At 38.1% G+C, this 21,204-nt stretch overlaps 1 protein-coding gene across 2 annotated transcripts; it reads right to left on the reverse strand.

The window, feature by feature from the left end:
* Positions 1-1,536: 1,536 nt before the first annotated feature.
* On the reverse strand, positions 1,537-20,083 carry Faim (Fas apoptotic inhibitory molecule). Of its 2 annotated transcripts, XM_058574882.1 has the most exons (6): positions 19,948-20,083; positions 12,177-12,235; positions 10,605-10,737; positions 10,011-10,239; positions 3,226-3,275; positions 1,537-1,994 (listed from the first exon to the last, which is right to left on the reverse strand). In XM_058574882.1, the coding sequence occupies exons 2-6, from the start codon at positions 12,218-12,220 to the stop codon at positions 1,845-1,847; spliced, it is 606 nt and encodes a 201-aa protein (XP_058430865.1). In that variant the 5' UTR covers positions 12,221-12,235; positions 19,948-20,083; the 3' UTR covers positions 1,537-1,844. The 2 variants fall into 2 exon arrangements, with proteins under 2 accessions (XP_058430865.1, XP_046287862.1); XM_046431906.2 differs by lacking the exon at positions 12,177-12,235 and having other exon boundaries at positions 19,948-20,079.
* Positions 20,084-21,204: the final 1,121 nt, after the last annotated feature.

The following is a 21,204-nucleotide window of genomic DNA, read 5'->3' on the forward strand; positions in this document are numbered from 1 at the left end:
GGACTATATCATATCCAACTTGTTTTTCATTAAAAAATATCTCATGGAAACCTCTGTGATTCACTGTGACAGCTGATTTGTAGTTCATGGTATGTAACGATTTAATCCTATCATTGGTCTGCAGTTGGGCATTCACAGTTGCCCACTTGGAAGTTTTTCTCTTCACAATGACAATGCTGCAATAAACATCCTTGTGTATATATATTCTTACATACTGATATCAATGGCTTTACTCTTAAGGGATAGGGTCCCAAAAGGGTGTATAAGATGTTTTTGAAAACCTCATAATGAGCATTTTTTAAAATCTTTTTTCCCCCTGCAATGCTGGGGATTGAACTCAGAGCTTTGCAAATGCTAGGAAAGCTCTCTACTACTGAGCTACATCCCTGGTTGCCTCCATTTAAAAACCTTTATTGAAGTTCAACAGTTTTATAAAATATAACGTACATTACAGAAAGGTAAAAGTTCTATGGGTATGTAGCCTAACTTTTACAAGTAATCTTTGTAGCCAGCATCCAGATCAAAAATAGGACATTACCATTGCTGAATTTCCTTTTGTGCCACCTTCTAAGTCCCCTGTAACGTGGGAATTATTTGGACTTCTAAGACTATTTTTGAATCTTATATAAATGAAAGTTTTAATTTAATAAATGTCAGATGTCTATTCTAAGAACTTATTATACTTATTTTCACCACAAACTCTGCAGGGGGTACCCTCTTTCTTCCACATATCAGACAATAATATGTCATTTCTCTTTTTCTTTTTTGCTGATTTCAATGTTAAAGTATCTCATTTAACAACTAAAAACATCAAAACAAGTAAAGGCCTCAATCTTAAGATAAGGAAACTGAGGCACAGGAGCTTACCATCTTCAGAAACCCACATTTTTAAATTAAATTCTTATGTGACACTGTTTGAATTTTCCTTAACAGGTTACCACCCAGAAAATATTAATTAACTGCATCATTATGAACCAACTGCTTTAAGCTAAAGAGACAACCTGTCTGCATAGGTTAAGCATATTCCAAGACTTATCATTTTTTTAAATTTATTTTTTAGTTATAGATGGATACAATATCTTTATCTTATTTTTCGGTGGTGCTGAGGATCAAATCCAGTGCCCCATGCATGCTAGGTGGGCACTCTATTTCTAAGTCACAATCCCAGCCCAACTTTTCCTTTTTTTTTTTTTTTTAGGTATTGCAAGGCAAGACAAGGTGAGAACTTTATTTTACTTTACTTGGTACCAGGGATTGAACTAAGGAATGCTTAACTACTGAACCACATCCCTAACCCTTTTCATTTTTTTGTAATTAGCTACACATGGCAATACAATGATCTTGGCAATTCATACATTTGAATCAATTGGGGTACAAATAATTTTTCTGATTGTACAGACTACAGAATCACATTGGTCATACAGTCACCTATATACATATAGCAATCACAATGTCTATTTTATTCTGCTGCCCTTCCTATCCCCCCTTCCCCCCCCAACTTTTCCATTTTTAAAAACACAAATCAAACAGCAAGAATTTAATTTTACAGTGTTTATTGTAATACAGTGACTATTGTAAAACATTGGTGATTTTGGTCCATATCTTATCTTCTATTCAGTTTTAAAACAGTTTGCATTATTTACAAAAAAAAAATTATAATTTTTATGACTGCACATAATTAGTTTTTTTCCTGACTCTTGAACTATTATGGTTTCAAGTAACTAAAAAATATAAACATTGCAGACTAAATGTACTGATAAGTACATATTGAACACATTTAATTACCACAGTAATTAAAAAGTCCTGATCATTATGTCTTAAAATAAAAATTCATTAATACGAAGTCATTCAAGCATCTCTGGGATTTCTCTGTTATCCACGATCAGCGTGTGAATAATCCCTTCTTTCCGCTTCCCGCTACTGACAGCCTTTATGTAGCAGCTGTGGCTCCCAACGCTGAAGTGTGTTTCAGTCCCGTCATCTACAAACTCACCCTAGGACAACAAAAGAAGGATCAGTGTGCCAGAAATATTTCTCTTTGTCTACAGTATCAACAGCATCTAAAAGTACTGGTGGGACAATAAGGTATTAGTCAAGCGTTAAGCTACATAAAATTAAAGTCTAATGCTTACGTTTAAGATGCTTTTAAATTTCTGTTAAGAACTGAAAGTTTCTTTTAAATGACCTGCAGCCAATCCTTACGAATCTTCAGTTTTGAAGGAAAAAAATGTATACATATAATAACAGTTTTCAAAAATAAAAAATGATGAACATGATAATAAACCTTTTCTACTTACTTATTATTACCATCTGGCTACAAAGTGTCACCAAAAGCTCATGTGAGACAATGCAAAAATTTTCAGAGGTCAAATGATTAATTAAGGGAGGTGTAATCCAATCAGTGGGTTAATCAACTCATATTAACAGATAAAGATTAGTCGGTGGTGACTGAAGACAAGGGGGTGCGGCTGGAGGAGGTGGGTCATGGGGGGTGTGCCTTTGGGTTTATATTCTGTCCCTGGTGAGCAGAGCTCTGCTTCCTGGTGCCATGTGCTGAGCTGCTGTCCACCCTATCCTTCAGCCTTGATCTTCTGCTCACCTCAGGCCCAGAGCTAAGGAGCTGTCCTTCTGTGGATAGAGACCTGAAACTAGAAGCCTCAAGTAAACTTCTTCTCTACATTATTCCTGTCAGATCACAGTGATAAAAAAAGTTGATTATAATACTTACGACATTTTCCAGGAACAGTTAATATGCATTTTAAAAATCTTGCTTTTAGAAAAGTATCATCTGCTTTGGGTGCATGGAGTAGAACCTTTCCACTCTAAGTATGATCTGGGGGCCAGGAGCACTGGTGGAAGCCAGGGAAATGCTAGTATTTGCATTTTAACAAGATCCCAGGTGACATCTACACATGGGAACTGAGAAGCAGTGGTATGAAGCATTAAACATGGATAACACAGAGGACAGCAGTCTTGGGGGAAGAACTTTTCAACAGGAGGACTCTTTAGGAGAGGAGCTGGGCCAGGAGAGGTGAGGTGGGAGGGATGGTGAGGTCGGAGCCCGTCAGAATACAAGTTGTTTCCAAACTCTCACTGCCCTAGGAGCTGTCTGGGAAAGATTTTCAGAGTTTGGAGGGAGGGGTACCTAAGCTATTGTTTTTTACCAAGAAGACTTTGTTTAATCATGAAATCTCCAGAATCGAGGCGCAGCCCGTGGTGACTTACCGCCGTCTCCATCTTTTTACCATTGCACCACACATCCATGGTGTCTTTTTCTGTGAAAGTGACATAAAGTTGGAAGATTATGATTCTATAATATAAAGATAAACATAACCTTACAAATTTATTATTTTAGGAAAAGTTTGATACAGTGGGTTTCTAAAGTTCCATTAATATTCTCAAATGCAAACCTTTTCATGGCTTTGAAATGCCCCTGAAATTTGAGAAACTATTTTTGTTCATAGATAAAACATCTTTCAATAGAAAGTCATGACACCATACAAATTGATGAAGTTTTGTTATACAAAATATATACTGAAGGACAATCATTGAGGGAGGGTCGCATATGAGTGAATTCGAGGGGCCTGTCTGCACGGAACGTCCCTTGTCCTCGAGCCTGACAATCCCTCTTGTTTCACACTGACCCAACTAGACAAGAGCACAGAGACCACCATGCAGGATAGTCAGTAGTCAGGTTTGGAAATTCAATCTTTAGTTTCTTACCAGATAGCACAGTAATCTATATTCTTATTTATAACGGTTTCACTTTGGGAAAAATTATTGGATCATAAGGAAAAACCAGGTATGAGAGCCAGGCATGGTGGTGCACACCTGTAAGCTCAGCAGCTTGGGAGGCTGCGAGTTCAAAGCCAGCCTCAGCAACTTAGTGAGGCCCTAAGCAACTCAGGGAGACCCTGTGTCTAAATAAAATATGAAAAAAGGGCTGCGGATGTGGCTCAGTGGTTAAGTACCTCTGGGTTCAATCCCCTGTACCAAAAAAAAAAAAAAAATACAGGTCTAGTGGGTGCGACAAGATGCCACCACAGCACACTCACACATCAGCTGACTGCCATTGCTTTCCTCAGGGTGGGGGAGTCCCCAAAGCAAGTGTTCAAGTGTTCATGTCTTGAGAAGTGGCAGGAGAAAAGGTTGTACTCAGCAAAAGCCACAAGAGGAGGGGGAGAGAAGCATGGCCTGCAGGTGCAGGAATCACGTGGCGGTCAGAACCTGCCTGGGGTCAAGTCTAAAGCCAGTCAAGGTGTGAGTGTGGCAGGGTGTCTGCTGCAAAAGCACCATCTAAAGGGGCTTGTTTTCTCATCACACCGTGAGCTGGGTGCCTCGATTAGAAAGGAGAAAGGCTTTTGAGATGGGCTGGATGGAAAGGCAGAGGGCACCAGGAGACGTGAGCAGGGGTCACCAATTGCTGTCTGAGTGGGAAGCATCTAGTCACAGTTGCAGAGAAACTCAGTGTGTCCAAACACGTGGCAGAGCACACAGTTGTAAGGAAGCCACAGTGGTGGGGACATTGGCATTCAGTGTGCCTGCTGAACACAGGGTGTACGCAGGTTTTCTGTAATGGCTTACTGGCACGCCTCTGAGGAACACTGCTAATCCTGAAGCCACAAGAAGAAAGTGGAGTAAATTTGACACCATAAAAGTAAAACAACAAACATTTGCATGACTAAAAAAACCATGGATACACATAAGCAAAGTCATATAATAAATGAAAAACTGGAGAAAATAATTGAAATAGCCAGGCATGGTAGTTCACACCTATAACCCCAGCAGCTCAGGAGGCTAAGGCAGGAGGATGGCAAGTTCAAACCCAGCCTCAACAACTAAGTGAGGGCTTGAGTAACTTAGTGGGATCCTGTGTCAAAATAAAAAATTGTAGCTGGGGATCTGAGTCAGTGGTTAAGCTCCCCTGGGTCCAATCTCTGGTCAAAACCAACAACAACAACAACAAAAACCCTGAAAACCTGGAAACAGCACAAAAAGGTTAATCTCACTAATATAAAGATTCCTAGAAATAAAGGAGAAAATGACCAACAACTCAAAAGCAAAGGACATGAACAGGAACAATCAGAAAAGAAACACAAAAGTAACAACATATGAAAGAGGCTTAAACTCAACTAATTTTAAAAGGGCAAAGAAAAACAACACCAAAATACCATTTTTTTCTCCTAGCAGAGGGTCAAAAAATCCAGGTTTGGCAATGTGCTGTGCTGGAGAACTCAAGGGAAAATTAGTACCACAGGGGGTTGCTAGGTAAAAATCTATGAGGGTAAAAAATGCAATTATTCTCTGACTCAGAAAGCCTACTTCCCACTTCCAGAAATTTGTACTAAAATAAGATGGGCACTATGTTCCTAGATGCATGTTTGTAAAGCAACAGATTAGAAACAGCCAAGTGCCCATCAGTTGGGAATGAATTAAACAACTATTTACTATTGAAATGTACTCTGCAGCTATAAAATACCAAGTTCTTCATATATTAATACAAAAAGATCTTCAACATGTACTAAGTAAATAAAGTGAGACATTTTCATGTAATAAGGAGGTAATAAAATATGTGTATTTGCTTTAATCTGAATAAAGAAACACTAAAAGGTAACACTATTAAAAATGGCTATCTTTGGGAGGCTCAGGCAAGAGGATCACCTGAGCCCAGGAAAAGGCCTAGGTGACTCAGGAGAATGCTAACCAATACTATCTTCGTCCCCTTAGATGCTCCACATTTTTGAGGTGGTCAAAATGAATGTGCTTGATCTTTGAGGTCAGACCCCAGTGTTTACTAGCAGTACCTGTGACAAGTCACCACCACTGGGAGCCTTGATCTCCCTGTGGATAAACGAGGATGATACCACCTCTCTTACACAGGAATAATAAGGGATAGAATCATTTATGTAAAGTGCCTAGCATAGTATTTGGCATGAAATATGGCCTCTGTAAAACAGAATATTTTTGTTATTAAATTTTTTTCCAGCTTTACTCTAACTTCTTAATATAAAATTTGGAAACTTATATGATATTGTTATTTGAAACTTGTCACATTATATATCTACATATACAAAACTCCAACCCTAAGTAAGCTTGTTTTTTGTCTGAGTAACAAAAACAACTACGAATGATATTTTTAAAGAATTCACTATGTGAGAAACATGTTAAGTATTTTATGTACACTAACTCATGTAAACATCACCCACACAACTCTGTGAGGGAGATACTATATCTCCATTTTATAGATGAGGAAACCAAGGCTCAGAGGGTAATTTTTCCCACCACACAGCTCGGATCCTGAAGCCTGAATTCTTCATCACTAATCTGTAAAATGTAGACCTTAGAATAGTTTGCAGTTTGGTGGAACTTAGAAGAAGAAACCCTACAGTATGAATACCCTAGACAATTTTGCTTTCATCTCAAATAAACCTGGGCCTTCTCTTCTTACCAGGTCCCTTTTAGCCAGGCCAAATTGACAAGTTTGGATTGAACTCTCTCCCTTCCAAGATCATCATAAGGGGTTACAAATAGATAAAAAGAAGTAAAGACAGACAACGAGTTTATGGAGAAAAAGATTCTTAAAGGCCTGAGAGAATTCCCAAGTGGGTGAACAGTCCCCTGGGAATTTAAGAGACCAGCTAAGCTAAGTGCAGTACCAGACATCTTCATTTCCACTATGAAATGTTAAGTATCACTTGAGTACAATGTTGGCATGGTAGCCTCAAATCATTTTAAAGGCTTGGTTTCATTGTCTGTAAAAGCCCTATGTGTTCAAATGTGTTGATAATAAATCCAATCCTTTCAAAACTAAAGTTCCCAGCAATAAGCAATGAGATACAATGGTTCTAAAACTTGATTGAGGTTTGAGTCACTACATTCCTTAACCATATTACTGCAACATTTGGAAAGATAATGGATGAGCTCCTAAAAACTCCAGAAAAAAGAATAATGAGATCAGACTGGCATAAAATTTCTCATTTAAAATAATAAGAATAGAAGATACTGGCACAAATCTTTCATAAGTTCTGAAATACAATGATTTTGAAGTTAAAACCCCGTAATTGGCAAAAACAGTAATTTAGCCTGAGGGTCAAGTAATGTTTATCTCCTAGATGATACCCTGGGTCAGGAAATTACCATTAAGTAAAGATGAAACTGGGTCAAGTGGGGTGGCACACACCTGTAATTCCAGCTGTTTGGGAGGCTGAGGCAGGAGGATGGCAAGTTCGAGGCCAGCCTGGGCAACTTGGTAAGACTCTGTCTCATTAAAAAAAGGTGGACAGACTGGGATATAGCTCAGTGGTGCAGCACTCCTGGGTTTAATCCCCAGTATCCCCCACGCACACACACCCAAGAAAGAAAGATGAAACAGGAAGTTGTGAAGTTCAATAATGGGAGAATTAAAGGTCGGTGAAAGAAAGCTCAGATGGCCACTCTGTAGCAGACCAAGAGCTACCTACTCTCAAACAGGAAGGCATCAGACTGCCAAGACTATTTTTGTTAAGCATGAAGAGGATTACAAATAATAAAAAAATATGAACAAAAATGATAACAGACATTACGAATATAGACAAAGAATGGACATCTACTTCCAATAAGAAAAGAGAAAGCCAATCAGGAAAGTCTATAAAACAAAAAGCTGTACAAAAATATCACGGTACAAATACAAAGTCAACTAAAAGGTGGTAAAACAATTTTGAGTAACTGGTAGATTATATAACAGAAATCCATCTGACCTTAACACTAAAAACAACTTCCTGTGAGGGATGCTGGAGATAGGACAATAAAAGAGAGAAAGAATGTAATCACAGCCTGCTCTGTGAAAATATTTAAAAAGCACAATATAAATGTTATTTATTGGCTTCCAATATAGGATCAGTCTGTAAAAACACAGAGGACTTAATAAGGGCTACAGAAATACAAGTATTAACTACTTTAAGAATGCAAAAGAAAAAAAGACAGACGTGGAGAGTGAGTGGAGGAGAGGAGAGGCAAGTGGAGTTGTATGTATGTACATACAGTATTTACACTGTAAATAGAGTACATGAAGATGATATGTAAAAAATGTTTTAAAGTTTTGGTAGTAATTAATGATGATAGCACTGATATATTATGTATATAAGCAAATGAATAATGAAGTGATATCCTAATTGCATCAGTCTCTGTGTCCTTTTCTTCCCAGTGTGGAGAAGATACAGATGTTAGGTAAGGTTAAGTAAAAACCTGGAAGTCCTGAACTTGAATTACAAGTATCAATAGGAACTTATATAAGATACTTCATACAAGGCAAAAAAAAAAAAAAAAGGTTTCTACCTCATTCCTCTTTCCCTCTCTAGCACCCTCCCTGCTCCCTGCCATCTACCTATCCATCCATCCATCCATTCTACCCATGCACATAATTTTCTTGCTTTGTCCACTAAAAATCTACAAATAATAAACGAGCATTCTTAGTGCATGACAATATTATGCTCCTGACATATCATTTTCCACTAATAGAAATTAGGACTTGGAGAAATGATGATTCCAGGTTTGGGCAGAAAAAGTTCAAAATGAGCATGAAATATCTTGTCATACCAGATAGGAAAGAAGGCATCAAAGTTCACTGAGGGTGTATCAAAAGGACTCAGGAGCCAATCTAAAGACTAATCTTTATTCTAGCTCTTTAGCTGAAATAAATGGGGCTAATCAATATTTTGAAAGCTGGGGAATAAAGAGAAAAATAAGCAGTCATCCTGTATTTCCTATATAAAGTGTACCACTCTGTAACCAATGAGTAGATGACAATATTTAAGGTAACAAGATAGAAATGTTTAAGGTAAGAAAAAAGAACAAGAGAATCAGAATATCAGTGTTTGGCAAGGATCTAGGCATTAATGGTGGTGGACGTAAAAAAGAGAAATGACAAACACCATGTGCTCCATGGCATAGCAAACCATAAATAGTCTCCTAGAAAAAAAAAAAAAAGTCAAACCTAAATTTGACCAATTCTTCAGAGGCAACAGTCATTTTTACAGGAAATGTAGAAGACAGACACGTCACACGTATGCAATCAGCAAGATCCAGTCATAGGAAACTCCTCTAGACAAATCAGTCCAGTTACTTCAATAAACAAGCTATATAGGCAGGAATTTTTGATTTCTTTTCTTTTCTTTATTTTTTTAACTCTGTGTACTTAGTACTTGATAAATATTTTTTAGTTTAAAAAAAGGTATTTGGTAGCATCTGACTAGACTGTAGATAAGCTCTTTTCATTTAGGCATCCTCAGTGTCTGGTACACTAACAGTAACAAATACTACCTAAACACATGAATTGGTGAATTTATAAGATGATCCAAACAGTCTTAACTCAGCAGTATGAAATACTAGGAGTAACCAGAAGAGAGAAAGTTACTTTTTAAAAAAAATCTACCTTAGCTACATTTTGACAACTTTGATCTAATGCAGTCCTATACTTATTATTACCTACAGAAAACTGTCTATTAATTAATCTCAAATTTCTCTCTCTCTCTTTTATATATATATATATATATATAATTTTTTTTTTTTTACTTTTTGGTATTGGGGATTGAAACTAGGGGTACTTTACCACTGAGCTATATCCCTGGTGCTTTTCTTTCTTTTTTTAAATTTCACTGAACTGCTATGACAGTCCTAAAACTTGAGACCCTTGGACTCCTGAGTAGCTGGATTACATGCTTATGTTCCCGCACCTGGGGAACCCAGGGCCTGAGCATACTAGGCAAGTGCTCTTCCATTGAGCAACACCCCCAACCCTAATATTACTTTTTTAAAACTAAGTTTATAACCCTCCAATCCATTCCCATCCAAATCTGGCTGTAAGTTATCCTATATACAAAACAGTGGATTAAGTGAATTTTCATACACACAGAGCACATTAGACATTCTCTCTCTTATTTGAAGCTACCACAAAAGTCTGTATAATTTAGAGGAACTAATTAAACAGCCGTCATAAAAACTGAATAAATTCTGCAGAAATGGCACTAACTTACCTAAAACAACTCTCAAGTCCTCACCATCCAAGTGCAATACCCATGTATTGGTAGTTTTTGATCTGTTCTCCATGTACTTCTTGAGACTTTTCCCATTAATTTCCAGAGTATATTCATAAGCAAAACCACTGATAGCATCTATATTTATGGTTGCTTTTGTCTTGGCAGCTCCAACACAGAAGGTTTCTTTGCCCACTAATTTGAACATCCATTCTTTTCTTATCTCTTCCTAGGTTTAAAAATATATGTGTATATATATAAATATTTAAAAGATAAAAATGGAAGAAAATTGATATTTAATTTTAGAAATAATGTGAGACTTCAAAGTTTCCAAATGGCAAAGTCATTTACATATTTTTTTAAACTCATAATGCCAAGGTTTTAGAAAATAAGGCATTAAGTTTAAATATTAGATTTATATTGGAAGAATTGGTATAATTATTATTAGTTTCCTTTGTAGAGCAAAATGATATAGGCCCAGAACATAAAGAAAACCACTATAAGAAAAAAGCCCTGACTTCACATGAAGAAACTACATTAATAAAATCAAGTTTCTCTGTGACCATATTTTATAAAGTAATATTTTTTTCCTACCTTCCCATCTACATACACCACCCGTTTGCCAGATGTAGTTCCATGTTCGAATTCAATCTTGTGGACTCCATCACTTAAAGCAACCTCCCAGACTGCTACGAGATCTGTCATTTTTTCCAGGCTATAAAGAGGGCTAAAGGGATAAAACAAAACTATTATAATGGGTCAAAATCAGTAACAGAATAATTAATCCTTCCAAGATGAAAATATCAGACTCTTGAAACTCGTAAAATTAAAAATATTGAAGTGATATTTCCTAAGAAATCCTACTTACAGAACATGTAACTACTTTCTCCTTCTTATTTACTCTTCCCTTAAGAGACGACTACTATGTATGGGTATATAGTCCGATAATTCCAAAGTCACCTTAATACTAATAGGATTAAGAATCCATTTATCCTGCATAGTGTTCTAAACCAGAATATACATGGAAAGTTCAGTAAAAAGTCTCTCTTCCTTACCAATTAACAAAACTCAATATGTAATTATTTTTTGTTTTTCAGATCTGATCACTATAAAACAAAAACTCTCCAAACTTTTCATACTTAAACTAATGATTAGGAATTCATCTTATCAAAAAAGATTCTACTTTACTAATTTATTTTACCAAGACTGAGGGGAGAAAATAGTCATGGAAGAAATATCCTATTATTGCAATAAAAATAATACAAAAAATGCTAGGAAAACAGCAATTCTTAGCATTATTGTAGAAAAAATTTTTAAAAGAATTCTTTGCCAAAAAATTTAAATAATATTTTATATTATTATATTATTATTTTAACATATGTATCATGTGAATGGCATAATATAAAATTAACATATTGATATTGAAATAGATTTTAGCTTTGAGAGAAACACCATTTATTACAGTAATAATGATCATAACTAAGTGTATACTGTGTGCCAACTGTTCTGAACTTTACATATATTAACTTATAGTACTCTTCACAAGATGGGCACGACTAGTACCCTTACTTTACAGATTAGTCTCACAGAGAATAAGGGCTTGCCTGAGGTCACAATGACATCAACTGGCAGAAATGGGGGTTTTGTTTGTTTTGAGACAGGGTCTCACTATGTTGCCTAGGCTGGCCTTGAACTCTTGAGCTCAAGTGACCCTCCAAACTCAGCCTTCCAAGTAGCTGGGACCACAGGAGTGTGCTATCACTCCATGCCTGGCTTAAATGGCAAAAACTTCGGAGTTAAACCTAAGACTCTGGCTGTTTCTTCCCATCTTCTTTCTTGTTCACTGTAATCTCCTCTTTTGTATGCTTTAAATCATAGATATTAAAAGGACTTGGTATAATTTTGAAGTAGTTGCCAAGAACTCTGTGCTGAGAGGGATCTGGAGACCTCACATGAAGTTTCAGTGGGAAAGGATGACATGCTAGTGGTGGCTACCTCCACGTAGGTATTCACTCCCCTTGCTCTAAATCAGAAATCAGAACCGTGCATTCTGCAATGTCACAAAATGTGTCCTTAACAGAGTAGACTGGATAAATAACTCTTCTGAATTATCCTAGCAATTTTGAAGCGTTCAAAAGCTAGTCTTATTACAATGCAGGACATTACCTTTCGTCATCTTCAAAGATAGGACTGTCATCTCCAGATGCCATGGCTGGCAAAACAGTCTTTAATCCATTTAGCAGCCAGGAAAGAAAAAAGCAGAATTGCAGCAGAGAAAGGTTGAAAGCAACAATGATGACATCTACAAAGGGCTTTTCTAACTTTGCAATTCATTTCTTAAATTGCATGCAGTTTCTGATGAAACACTTTTTACATACAATAGAATTGCAATCTTTTAATTTTCAGAGAGAGAAGTAAAACCATGCAAATCAACCATTCATATATCTTTCTCTTGTGGATTTCTAATTTCTTTTCTTTTCTTTTTTTTTTTAATCCACAGCCCATTTTGTTTCATTTCATTTTTATTTTGAGACAGGGTCTCACCAAATTGCTCAGGCCTTGCTAAGTTGTTGAGTTGAACTTGCAATCCTCCCGCTTCAGCCTCTGAGCCACTGAGATTAAAGGCATGCCACCACGCTCAGCTCCTATCATTTCTTAAAAGTATAATTTCTCAACACTAGAAATAAATTCTAGTGTATTTCAAGTATTATAGAATATCAGGGCTACAAGAGCCCTAAGAGATCCTCTAGGTCCCATGCTTCTTAAACTGAAGCACAAGAAGCCCCAAGGGTTTGAGGCTGTGGATCAGGGAATATATAAAACTCCAAGGTAAACAGGATGCTTCTGCAGTGTTACAGGGTGGTAACCAACTTATAATGCAATTTGTACAGTGCATTTTGGAGGGTAAAAATATAAGTTTTTAAAAATGCCAGTCCCAAATGAGAAATTTGTAGGAAGTAGTCGGGATATGGTGGTTTGCATTCTAAGAATGAACTTAATTTGCCCACTAACTTAATTTCATTTAGATTATTAGTGCCAATAATGAATCCACAAAACTGACATGACTCCCTCAGGTCACTATCAGGGTTTAAATCAGAACTACAGCCCAGTACTGTGTAATCAAGAAATGAGTAACTAGACTGCAGTGCTAATTAAATTTTACTAAAACCAAAAGCACACACATACTCACATGCACAGGAAACCCTCCACATTAGAAGATTTGGAATTAAGAGTTGCACTCCTGCTGAACTATCATAAATTCAACTACTTTTTGGTTCCAACATCTACCCTGGCTTTAGTCTTCTCCTTAATAAGTGCCTAAGAGCATGCTCTCGTTGCTAAAAGTGAGACAACGCAAATCCTCTCAGGCTGGGAACATCCAGATGCCACATTGTTGAAAAAATGTTAAAGAAGAGATTGACACCATTAAAAAAATTCCAATGGGCAACTGGCAAAGAAAAGCTAAGAATCAAGCAGAGATTTGTACTTAAAATAAGTCCTTTTTTTATTTATTTAAGTACTGCAAGTTTGTGAATTTTTCTAGTCTTTGTGGGCTTTTTTGTGTGTGTGTGCAGCGGATTGAACCCAGGCCCTTGAAAGAATTTTTCTAGTCAAGAAGCCCAAGGATATATTCTATGAAATGGAGGGTATCCTACAACTACTGCAACTATAAAAACAAAAAGAATAAAAAGCAACAGAATAAGCCAAATAGCATAATATAAACCTCGACTAAGCATCCTCTGTAAATCAGAGAGGATTTAAGAATGTTATTCAAATTTAGCTCTAAAACTTTTAGAGATTCTAGAAAGTTCAGTAGCATGACATTCAAACCTGAAGGAATTGCTCTGTTTCCTATTACAAGAAATTTCAAATATTACTGTCACACAAAGATAAAGCATGAACTCTCTTAATTATACTACCTTTATTTTCATTTAGAAGTATAAATGACAACAGCAAATTAAAAATCAAGAACACATTTTCTTTTTAAAAATTTTCTCAAAACTACCAGTATTCATTCATCCATTCAGCAGTTATTCATGCACTACCTAAAAGGTACCAAGTTTTCTATCTCCAGGAATTGATGGTGTACATTGTAATTAAAAAGTAATATACAGTGGTCAGAGTAAGTGCTGAAGCAATTATCTAGCAAATTTGAAGCAATACAATACATATAACTGTGTATATCAAAATTGATGTTTCTTCTTTTTTTTTTTTTTTTTTTGGTACAGAGATTGAACCTAGGGGTGCTTAATCACTGAGCCACATTCCTAGCCCTTTTTATATTTTATTTAGAGACAGCATCTCATTAAGTTTCTTAGTGCCTTGTTAAGTTGCTGAGCCTGGCTCTGAATTTGTGATCCTCCTGCCTCAGCCTCTGGAGCCTCTGGGATTACAGGCACCTGCCACCATGACTAGCTTGATGTTTCTTCTTAAACACAAAGTCACAAATCAATATAAAATTATATTATTCTGTGCTTGTTTTTCTGTAGACCTGATTAAGAAAAAGACTGCATTAATGCAAAGTTAGTAGTATTTCAATTTTTTGGTTCATGTTATCCATTTGTTTAAACAAATGATAAAATTATCTTTTAAAAAATAATAATAACTAGCTGGGTGTGGTAGCGCATCCCTGTGATCCCAGCGGCTCAGGAGACTGAGGCAGGAGGGCTGCAAGTTCAAAGCCAGCCTCAGCAATTTAGTGAGGCCCTAAGAAACTTAGCATGAACTTGTCTCAAAATAAAAAATTAAAAGAGCTGGGGAATGTGACTCAGTGGTTAAGCACCCCCGAGTTCAATCCCTGGTACTGGTACCTAATAATAACAACTATAAAACTTTTAAATAATTATTTCTGGCATATAAAAGGCTGCAAATTTTGTTCCATTTCAAAGACAGAGGTTAAATGAAAACAGCTGCTTTATATGCAAGGATTAATGTGAACACTATCTTATAATAGCCCCAACCAAAATATGAAGAGTCATACAATTTTCAGCTTTGGAAACAAAAACAGAAACAATAAGATCACCTGGTCCAGCTTCTTTTTGTCATTATGGGGAAATCAAGGCAACAAGTTTCCCTTCTAAATGCCACCTCCACTGCTGGACCTATGCTTTTATTATCTACGCAACTTTCTAACAATGCTGTGGAAGGCTCCAATAATGCACCAAAAATAAAGAAAAATGTCCACATGACTCCATCTTAAAAAAGAGATCCCCATAACAAATCTCATTAATGTGTAAGAAAAATGTCCAAAATTAACTCTGTTTCCTGCTTTTGGGTTTCTCTCTTTTCCCAGAAATTTCACTAGTCTTGTGACCTCAGTTACCTTATATATTTCGTATCTATCTCAGTACTTAAAAAAAAAAGTTTTTGGACTTCCTCCTCTGCTAAGAAGTTGGGACACATATGTAGAAAATACTCTCTTCTTTTGGTTGTGCTGGGGATTGAACCTAAGGCCTGGCACACAAGGCTCTACCACTGGGCAACATCCTCAGCCCTTTTTATTTTGAGATAAGGTCTCACCAAGTTGTCCAGGATGGCTTCAAACTCGAGATCACCCTGCCTCAGATTTACATATACCATCATACCCAGTAGAATATACTCTTCTTCTCCTCCTCCTCCTCCTCCTTCTTCTCCTTCTCCTTCTCCTTCCTCTTCTTCTTCTTTTTTTTTGGTACTATGGATTAAACTCAGGGCGCTCAACCACTGAGCCACACCCCCAGTCCTTTTAATTTTTTATTTTGAAACAAAGTCTTTCTAAGTGCTAAGAGCCTTACTAAGTTCTGAGGTTGGCCTGGAACTTGTGATTCTCCTGCCTCAGCCTCCCAAGTAGCTGAGATTATAGGTGTGCCCCACCATGCCTAGCAGGAATATACTCTGAATAGCTATAAAGTCAACTGATTAACAGACTGTCAGGTTTTCTTAACTTTTTTTATATCAGAGAAAATAATTAAAAATCCCTAGTCAGTTCACTTCATGCATATAAAAATATACCCATCTGTGAGTCTTTCAGGTAAACTTAAAAGTAAAATTGAGATTTAGGCTAGAGATCTGAAAGAAAGTGACTATGAAAAAGAATAATTACTCTAAAACCTCAATAGACTCTACAGCACAGAAATAAGTACATAAACAAACTTTAAAATACTCATTGCCATCTGATGATTTTCATTTTAATAATATCCCCACAATTCCCTCAAATGACTGGTGACTTCTCTGGATGGTCTATACAAACCAATATCAACCTGAACAAACATAATCCATCCATTCAACAAATGCTCACTAAGTATCCTAAAAGCACTCCAAAGTCAAGAGAATTAAAAAATTCTCTCTGGTTGTGCATGATTTGCAGCAGCTCTGCTCTATTTATTTTGCTGAGGAGAGGTGTACATTGACTGTAAAAAAGCTTTTGCTGTGTCCAGCCTTCAGTGTTTCAACTCACCAAATATTTAGGCCTACTATCAAAAGACCCTATAATAGGTGTTATAGGCAATTTGAAGAATACATCTCTGTCCTTAAAGAATTTATTCATTTGAATTAGCATCAAGTCAACTTCATAACCTGGTGCTCTTTCAATTTTGAAACTTACTATAAAACTATAGTATCCAAAACAGTGTGGTGCTGGTGTAAGAATAGATACAGACCAATGGGACAGAACTGAGAGTTCAGAAGTAAACCCATCCATCTATGGCTAATTGAGTTTTGACAAGGGCACCAACTATATTTAGTGGGAAAAAAAAAAAAAAAAAACAGTCTCTTTGAAAGATGGTACAGGCTCAACTGAATTTCCATACACAAAGAATGAGGACTCTTATCTCATACTATATACAAAGTTTATCTCAAACTGGATCAATGACCCCAATACAAAAGCTAAAATATAAAACTCTCATAAGAAAAAGGAATAAATCTTCACAACTGTGGATTTGGCAACAGATACCAAAACACAGCAAAAAAAAAAAAAATGAATTAGACATCACCAAAATTTAAGAATTTTGTGAAAGGACATTAACAAGACAGTGATAACCTACAGAATGAGAAAAAAATATTTGAAAATCATGTATCTGAAAAGGGCATAATATCTCTAGTATATAAAGAACACCTACAACTCAAAAAACAAACAAATAACTTGATTTTAAAATGGGCAAAGGACTTGAACAGACTTTGATTTTTGAAGATATATAAATGGTCAAATAAACACAGATGATAAACACCATTGATCATGAGAGAAATGCAAATCAATACCACAATAATATATAGCTTCATCCCTACTAGTATGGGTACAATTAAAAAACAGAAAAGAATGAGTGTTGGTGAAGATGTGGAGAAATTAGAACCTGTGTAAATTGCAGTAGGAATGCAAAATAATACATCTGTCAGGGAAAATTGTTCTGATGGTTCTGCAAAAACTCAGAATTACCACATCACCTAACAATTTCACTACTAGATGTATACTTGAACGTACTGAAAGCAGGCACTCAGATACTTATATTCCAAGGTTCATTTCAGCATTATTCCAATATCCAAAAAGATGGAAACCCAAGTGTCCAACAACATAAGAATGGAGAAACAAAATATATAAACATTCAAAGAAGTATTATTAGGCCAAAAATGAAAGAAAAAGAAAAAAAAGGAATGAAATTCTGATATATACTACAACATGGATGAATCAGAAAACAGGCTAAGTGAAACACACCAGAAAAAAAGAACAAATACTGTATGAGTTCACTTATATGAAATATCTAGAGTAGACAAATTCAGAGACATAAAGTAGATCAGAGGTTACCAGAGACTGGGGAAAGGAGGAAAGGGAGTTGTTTTGTTCTGTTTTGCTTTTTTTATATCTTTGTTTATTCATTTTTATGTGGTGCTGAGGATCGAACCCAGTGCCTCACATGTGGGAGAAAAGTGCTCTGCCACTGAGCCACAATCCCACCCCAGGAGTTGTTTTTTTTTGTTTGTTTGTTTTTTTATTGTTTTTTTTTTTTTTTTAACAGTGATTCTGTTTAAAGTGTTGAACAAATTTTGCAAATAGTGACCCTGGTTGCACGACACTGTGAATGTATTTAATGCCACTGAAATGTACACTTATAAGTGGTAAATTTATGTGTATAGAATCAAAACTTAAAAGTAATGTAAAATACAAAAAACTGAACTTGCACATTTTAAAATTGGGTGAGTTATATCTAAATCAAGTTGTTAAAAAGAAAAATTAACAACCGGTTCTGCTGATGGGGGAATGGGATGTCTGTCATTAAGGTAAGCAGCACAGGCCAAAAAGAATGGCTCTACAGAGGAAGGGTCCTGAAGGCTTTAGTTTAAAAAAAAAAATGGGAGAAAGGGATTAACATACTGTCATTTTAAAGTTTTATACTTTAAATTTTCAAGATAGCAAGGATGGTGGAATGTGATAGACATCATTATCCAAAGTACATGTATGAAGACACGAAATGGTATCAACTTACTTTACATACAACCAGAGATATGAAAAATTGTGCTGTATATGTCATTTTTTAAATCAATAAAATAAAATAAAAAAATAAAAAAATTTTCAAGATTATGTGATCAAACTCGGTGCAATTTTTTAAAAATTCCTCTGTTTTTGCAAGGAGATTTTAAAATGAAAAAAATGGACAAACACATTCTACTTATTTATACTGATGGGAACAATGTTACTCACTTGAAACTTTCCATGTCTTCAAAGAAAGCTTTTTGAGTATCTTGTTACTTACCTACAATCACAATCTTCGAAAATCCCTTCCCTAGCAACCCAACACCCATGCCTTAAATATGGTTTAGATAGTTCCACTATTTATTATCTCCAGCCTGAATACTGCCTTAATTTAGGTTCAACTGTAGCGATTCATCTAAGTGGTTTAAGTCAGTTTAAAAAATTAGTAAGAGGCTCCTAATTGCTTTCTCAACAAAATTTCCAGATAAGGCCAGCAAATACAGCAGGTTGCTCTTTCAAAACAGTGTTGACACTGGTTGATGTGGAGCCCTGGGCCCTCAAAGTCGAGAACTTCGTGGAGCCAGTCCAAGTGCTATCTACCAGAGGAACAAAAATGGGAATAGTTACCTGAAGGCCATTTCGGAGAGTAGAGCATAACCCTTTATTAGGGATTCATTCTAAACAATCATGCTCAAAAAACCAGACGGAACAGTACTCAACCAGTTGCTTTTTTTTTTTTTTTTTCAGGGAAAAACTGAAAACCACCTGTACTTGCACCATCAGGGAGGGGCTGCCTCTATTAAGTAAATCACAGTCCTGTCAAAGCCCAGGCAGCCGCTGGGGGGTGGATGCGTTGGTCACATTCCTGGTGCACAATCCTGCACAGAGCACCGCAGTCTAGTGCAACCAATAGGACGTGGGGAAACACTTGGACCCGCAGGGAAACGCGCGGGGGTGCATTTTTGGGAGAAAGAGGCCAAGTTACTGCACTTAGCGATCCGGGGTCTGCCGGTGCTCACAGGGGGAGGCGGACTTACGCCCAGCGTTAACCCGGCCGGTCTCCGGGGAGCAGGGGCGCGCCTGATTTTGCCGCCTTCTTTGTGCCTTTCTGTTCCTTATTTTCGGCAGGGACGAGTACTACAACCTTTGTGGTGTGCGAAGAGGCCACGAGGCCAGAGCGACGGGTCGCAGGGCCTGGCGCAGCAGGGACACCCCCGCCCCCGCGCCCGCCGGCTCCGGGCCCCGCCGCCTAGCGGCTCCGCCCGCCGTCAGCGGCAGCCGGCACCCGGGACAGCCCGCCGCCGGCAGGAAGCTCCCGGAACTCACCCGGCGCGGGCCCCGGCCTCACAGCGCGAGGTCCCAGGGTCCGCGTAGCCGCCGCGACCCGGACCTGCGGTCGGATCCCGCGGGCGGCCTGGCGCTGGGCCGCCGGGGACTGCGGCAGGGGCTCCGGGGCGGGGTCGCCGGGGCCGCCCCACCGCGGCCGAGTCTCACCTGTGCGCCGAGGGCTGCGGGAGGCAGCGCCGAGCAACCGGTTGGTTCCGGCTCAGCCTAAGCGGCCGCGCGGCCTTGCTTTCTTCCTCAGGAACCAGGCGCTGCCGGCTTGAGGCTGGAGCTCCTCTGGCGCGATCCAAGTGCGCTGTTTGTCGCGCCTCAGGTCCCCGGGGGCGCCCAGCGAGGGCCGCCACCCGCACCACAGTTCCAACCCCCGCCGCTGCCGCTGCCGCAGCCGGCCGTCACCCGAAGCATTCCCGAGCCCTGCACTGCGCTGCGTGCGATTGCCCAGCAACGAACGTGGGGCAGGGCAGCCGCGGGCTGGACGCTGGGACTCACTCAACCTGGTGGGCCGACTCTGAAGCCATGCCCCAGGTCAACCTGAACGTGGCCTTCACTCCTAAAACTGCTTTATGAGCCCTGTTGCTGTTTTAATTTTAAGACCAACTGTCCTTAAAGTGGGTCACCCCCCCCCCACACACACACACACCCGCCTTTCTCCTACCCTATTCCTTTGCAGGGACACTCCTCATCCACTTTATTGTTGAAATTGTTCTTCAAATACTATTTCGTAGGAAATCCCATCTTAGGATGTAAGACTTGTATCACTTGTTAACCCTCTTTCCTAGTTCCTTTCAGGGATTCTGAGGGCCCAAGTGTTAAGAGATGAGGCCTGTAGGAGGTGATTAGGTCATGAGGACTCCCCTCACAAAAGGGATTAGTGCCCTTATGTGAGAGGTTTGAGCTTTTTCTCTGCTTCCTAGATGTCACGAACTGAGCAGCTTTCTTCTGCCAGACCCTTTTGCCTCAATGTTCTTCCTTACCTCCAGCCCAGTTTATGGAGTTGGCTGACCTGGACTGACTCTTGGAAACCACTCATCAGATAGATTTCTTTTTGCCTTACTCTGATGACTGTCAAGATTAGGAGTGATTTCAGCTCCTAAAGATGAAGCCTTAAACCAAGAACGAATACCCGTGATTGCTCATCATTTACTAACCTCATTCATTTGAGGAAGGAAGATGTCTCTGTAAATCTCAAGTAATGTTAATTTTGGAGGGGAAAAAAAATTGCCTACAGCGGAAAGGAATACACTTGTAACAAATATGTGTATATAAAAGATTTATGAAAAATCAGCTTATTAGTAAGTAAGCTTGATACAAAAGATTCCACGGGGGGGGGGAGATTTGAGGGTGCCTATTTGCCCCTTCTACCATGTGAGGGTTATGGATGGTACAGAAGCCAGATTTAGACAGGCA

Source organism: Marmota monax, unplaced genomic scaffold, assembly GCF_021218885.2.
Source record: "Marmota monax isolate L192 unplaced genomic scaffold, Marmota_monax_Labrador192_F-V1.1 WCK01_AAM20220418_F8-fsc00022, whole genome shotgun sequence".
Taxonomy (NCBI): domain Eukaryota; kingdom Metazoa; phylum Chordata; class Mammalia; order Rodentia; family Sciuridae; genus Marmota; species Marmota monax.

Excerpts from the sequence above, each read along its gene's own strand:
- Faim (XM_058574882.1), bottom strand. The coding sequence starts at position 12,220 with ATGGCATCTGGAGATGACAGTCCTATCTTTGAAGATGACGAAAG. Across the intron at positions 10,738-12,176 it reads ATCTTTGAAGATGACGAAAG|CCCTCTTTATAGCCTGGAAA; the intron begins GTAATGTCCTGC and ends TTATCCCTTTAG. Across the intron at positions 10,240-10,604 it reads TGGTGTATGTAGATGGGAAG|GAAGAGATAAGAAAAGAATG; the intron begins GTAGGAAAAAAA and ends TTTTAAACCTAG.